The 4,935-nt window shown below is 44.9% G+C and overlaps 1 protein-coding gene across 1 annotated transcript; it reads right to left on the bottom strand.

Annotated features, from left to right (window-relative positions):
• Positions 1-633: 633 nt before the first annotated feature.
• LOC106819742 (putative uncharacterized protein DDB_G0271982) lies at positions 634-3,116 on the bottom strand (the record flags this gene model as incomplete). Its single annotated transcript, XM_014824335.1, has 3 exons — positions 634-738; positions 2,934-2,981; positions 3,042-3,116. Coding segments are annotated over 3 exons (228 nt in total), but the record flags the coding sequence as incomplete, so codon positions are not given.
• Between the last annotated feature and the right edge of the window lie 1,819 nt (positions 3,117-4,935).

The raw sequence follows: 4,935 nt of genomic DNA, 5'->3' as shown, positions 1-4,935 counted from the left end.
CGCCACGCACGCACGCACGAACCACACAACAACACACACACACACACACCACACACACACACACACCCCACACGCACCACACACACACACACACATATATATATATATATTATATAACTGGAACTCCAAACGTGCTAAGCCGAGTTGCCGGAACACAACCACACACATTACAATCACATTCACACGCAATAAAATCAACATACAATCACATCGCGCCCAGCGCGAATGACAAATAGCGTGGGATTCAGGATTCGCCGGACGGTGCGCTCTCATTCCTCTCTCTCTCTCTTAATCTCTCCATAGTTGTCTACGGCTGGCTTTGAACTTCTATCGTCGCATTGTGAATCACCGAGCGCATCAGCGGGAGGATGGAAGAGAAAAATACGAGGTCTGTTAGGGCGCTTGCGGGGGCGGGGGCTGGCGAGGGGGAGGGGAGGGGGAAGGGGGAGTGAAGTTTTATACTATTGAAGGGGTTGGGCGTAATTCTGTAACGTTTGTAAATGCCGCGGGGTTTGTTGCAACTGCTGCTTGTATTAAAGATCCCTAAGCTTACGAGCAGGACAATTTGTGCGATTTTTACACCGCAACCCCCTTAACCTTCTCCTTCTCTCTCTCTCTCTCTCTCTCTCTCTCTCATCTCTCTATCTGCTCTCTCTTCTCCTCCCTCTCTCTCTCTTTCTCTCTCGCTCTCGTCTCTCTCTCTCTCTCGCTCCTCTCTCTCTCTCTCTCTTCTTCTCTCTCTCTCTCTCTCTATATATATATATATTATATATATTAATATATATATATATATATATCCGCTCCTCTCTCTCCAATTTCTATCTATTCTATTCTCATCTATCTATCTATTCTATCTTATCTATCTATCTATCTATCTATCTATCATCTATCTATCTATCTAATCTATTCTATCGATTCTATTCTACATTCTAATCTATCTATCTAATTCTATATCTATCTATCTATCTATCTATCTAATCTATCTATCTATCAATCTATCTAATTCTATCTATCTATCTAATCTAATCTATCTATCTATCTATCTATCTATCTATCTTATCTATCTATCTAATTCTAATCTATCTATCAATCTATCTATTCTATATTATCTATCTATCTATCTATCTATCTATCTATCTATCTATCTAATCTATTCCATCTTTTCTATCTATCTATCTATCTATCTATTCTATCTATCTATCTATTCTATCTATCGTATCTATCCTATCTCATCATATATCTTATTCTGATCTATCTATTCACTCTCTCTCTCTCTTTTCTCTCTCTCGGCTCTTCTCCCTTTTCTCCTTCCCTCTCTCTCTCTCTCTGGTTTTCTCCCTCCTCTCTCTCTCTCCTTTACTATATTAATTATATCTTTTTCTCTCTCTCTCCTCCTTTGGGGGTTTTTCTCTCTCTCTTTTTCTCTCTTTCTCTCTCTTCTCTCTTCTCTCTCTCGGCCCTCTCCTGCTCGCTCTCTCTCTCTCTCTCTCTCTCTCTTTCTATCTTCGTCTCTCTTTCTCTCGCTCTCTTTCTCTTCCCTCTCTCTCTCTCTCTATATAAATATGTATATATAATATATAGATTTCTCTCGCTCTCGCTCTCGACTCTTTCATTTTCTCTCTTCGCTCCTCTCTCTCTCTCTCTCTCTTCCCTCTCTTCTCTCTCCCCTCCTCTGATTCTGCTCTCTTCTCGTCTCTTGGTCTCTCTCTCTCTCTCTCTCTTCGGCTCTGCGTCTTCTTTCTCTCTCTTTTCTCCTCTGCTCCCCCTCTCTCTCCCTCTCCTTTCTCCTACTCTCTCTCTCTCTTCTAAATATCTTTCTCTTTTTCCCCTCTCTCCTCTCTCTCGCCCCCCCCCCCATCTCTCTCTATATATATCTTTTCTCTCTTTTTCCTCTCTGCTCTGTCTCTTTTTGCTTTTTCTCTCCGCTCTCGCTCTCGCTTTTTCCTTTCCTTTCTCTTCTCCTCCTCTTTCTCTCCCACGAGTGTCCACCTCTGCCTCTCTCTCTCTCTCTCTCCCTCCTCTTGTCTCTCTCTCCTCTGTCTCTCTTGTTACTCTCTCTCTTCCTCTCTCTCTCTCTGTTTTTCTCTCTCTCCCCCTTTCTCTCCCTCTCTCTCCTCTCTCTCTTCTCTCTCTATATATATTATATCTTGCTCTTTTTCCTCTCTTCGCTCTCGCCCCCTCTCTCTCTCCTCTTCGCTTATATAGTATATCTTTCTGCTCTTCTCCTCTCTTCTGTCTCTTTCTGCTTTTCTCTTCGCCTCTGCGCTCTCGATTTTTTCTTTCTTGCTCTCCTCTCTTTTCGTTCTCCCCACGAGTGTCAGCCTCTTCTCTCTCTCTCCTCTTCTCTCTTCTCCTCTCTCTCTCTCTCTCTTCTCTCCTCTCTTCTCCTCTCTCCCCTCCTCCCCAGAGTTCTTCCTTTCTCTCCGGCGCAACATAATGTTCCCTTTAATTGACTTGCGGTACTGTCGCATAAATCAAGGAGGGCGTCATAATCCGCGGCTGAATGTCAGCAGCTTCATTTCCTGAGATGCTTTCTCCAATCTCTCTCCCCTCTTCTCTCTCTCTCTCTCTCTCTTGCTTCTCCAATCTCTCTCTCTCTCTACTCTCTCTTCTCTCTCTCCTCTCTCTCTCTCTCGCTGCTCCGGCTCTTCTTCTTTCGGGCGGGGGCTCGGTCGTTGTCGGTTGGTGCGCTCGTGGCGCGTGGCTCGCCTCTTCTCTCGTTTCCGTCTGCTCTGGTGTCGTCTCCGTCTGTCTTCTCTCCGCTCCCGCCCGTTCTCCTCTCTCCTCTCTCTCTCTCTCTTCTCCTCCTCTTCCTCTCTCCTCTCTCCTCGTCTTCTCTCCTCCTCTCTCCTCTCTCTTTCTCTTCTCTCTCTCTGTCGCTCTCTCTCTCTCTCTCTCTGTGTTTTGTCTGTCTCTCTCTCTCCTCATCTGTGTTTGTCTGTCTCCTCTGCTCTCGCTCTCTCTTTTCTCTTCTCTCTCTCTTGTCTCTCTCTCTCTCTCTGCTGTTTGTCTGTCTCTCTCATCCTCTGCGTGTGTTTTTGTCTGTCTTCAGTCTCGTCTCTGCGCTCTGGTCTGTCCATTCTTCTCGCTTCTTTTTCCCCCCGTTCTTTCTTTCTCTCTCCTCTTTGTCTCCCTTTTTCTCTGTCTCCGCTCTCCCTCTTCCTCCTCCCCTCCCTCCTCTCCCGCTCGCTTCCTCTCCTTTCCCCCTTCTCTGTTCTTTTATCTTTGCCCCTCTCTCGCGTGCTGCGCTTCTGCTAATTCAATTCCGGGACCGCTTACCGCGGGGCTGCGCCGGCGATAAAACGCCGCGTCACAAATTAGCGGTTCGACACAAAAGGGGGGACGCGGCGGGCCTAACGACACTCAACGGCCGCGGCGGCGGCCCATTCTTGAGGCGGTTGCATTGCACGCGCGGAGGACGACGGACTTATTTCAGTTCTCCGCCTCAAATCATAAACGCCAGATTAAAAGGGCCACCACGGGCGGGGAGGATTGATGCTTAAAGGATTCGGCTGCTTTGCCGCCCGCTGCTGCCGACCGCCGCCGCACCGACCGGCCGATGACGGGCGGGAACGAGGATTATTGAAAAACTATAGAAAGCGGCGAGGTCATTCAATTGTCGGTTTATGAGGGACGATCTTCTGAATTGAGGCGGGCGTTTAACAGGATTGGCTCGGCTGTGATATTTACACCCGGGCGCAGCGAGGCCGGAGTTCGGAACTTCTTCCTAAGTGGCACTCCCGACGCCGCAGACGCACCGCGCCCCCCGGGTCTCTCTCGTCTCCGCCCTCTCTCCTCTCTCCCTCTGCTCTCTCTCTCTCTCTTCCTGCGTCTGCCTTACCTTTACTCTCATCTCTATCGCTCGCTCTCTTCTCTCTCTCCTCTCTCTCTTCTCCTCTCTCTTCCGTCTCTTGCTATATATATTTATATATATATATATATATATATATTATGATGTGTGTGTGTGTGTGTGTGTGTGTGTGTGTGTGTGTGTGTGTGTGTGTGTGTGTGTGTGTGTGTGTGTGTGTGTGTGTGCGCACGCGCGTGTATGCGCGTACATGTAATATTAAGCCTCACAATAAGATGTATCTATCTCTCGCTATGGTTTCCCATCATTGCTTCATTGGCTGCTATTTGATATCGCTTCGTGAAATATCCGCCTTAACCCGCATAACAAAGCGTGCTGGAAACCACATCCCCTATATAAGAAGCCTCACTTCACTAAGTACTATACGTACGAGTAGGTCTACGGGCACAAGTAACTGCGATATTGCATTACACCCTGCCTCGCCTCGGGTCAAGTGCGTGTATACGAGTAAACCGATACGCAATCGTGAACATATATCTTTTACATGATATTAGGAGGATGCGCTACCTTTCAGGATGAGGATGGAAGAGGAGGAAACTTAATTAACATGGCTTAATTAACATAATTAACAAACAAATTAATTAAGCTCGGTCGCCTTCACTCATGCACTCGATCTGCTGTATTATATTTACCAGATTTTTAATTGTTAATTGTAATTAATAATTTTATATTTAATTATATATAATATATCGGCAAACCTGCATGAAGGGTTTATGCAGGATTTCTAGATGAAATATTATTGTGAAAACCAAACGCAGTGACACTACAAAACGCGGAAAATGTGGAATTACTGTCATGTACTGTCATAACTAATGGATATATTCACTAGGTCTCCGTCTACTCCGAAGTCAAAAATAGTGTGACATTAAAATATATAAAGGTATGTATGAAAAAAAGTTGTATATATATATATATATATATCTAAAGATGTATAGGTAAAAAGATATATCTATATAATAAAGATATATAAATGATCATGTACTACATGACTATGGAACATAGTGTGATAAATAATAATGTGATATTCAAATATATAAAGGTATATATATAAAGAAAAGTTAAATATA

The sequence above is a fragment of the Priapulus caudatus genome, unplaced genomic scaffold (assembly GCF_000485595.1).
Source record: "Priapulus caudatus unplaced genomic scaffold, Priapulus_caudatus-5.0.1 Scaffold4289, whole genome shotgun sequence".
Taxonomy (NCBI): domain Eukaryota; kingdom Metazoa; phylum Priapulida; class Priapulimorpha; order Priapulimorphida; family Priapulidae; genus Priapulus; species Priapulus caudatus.
The sequence above is the reverse complement of the archived record's forward strand: the minus strand, read 5'-3'. Positions and strand labels throughout refer to the sequence as shown.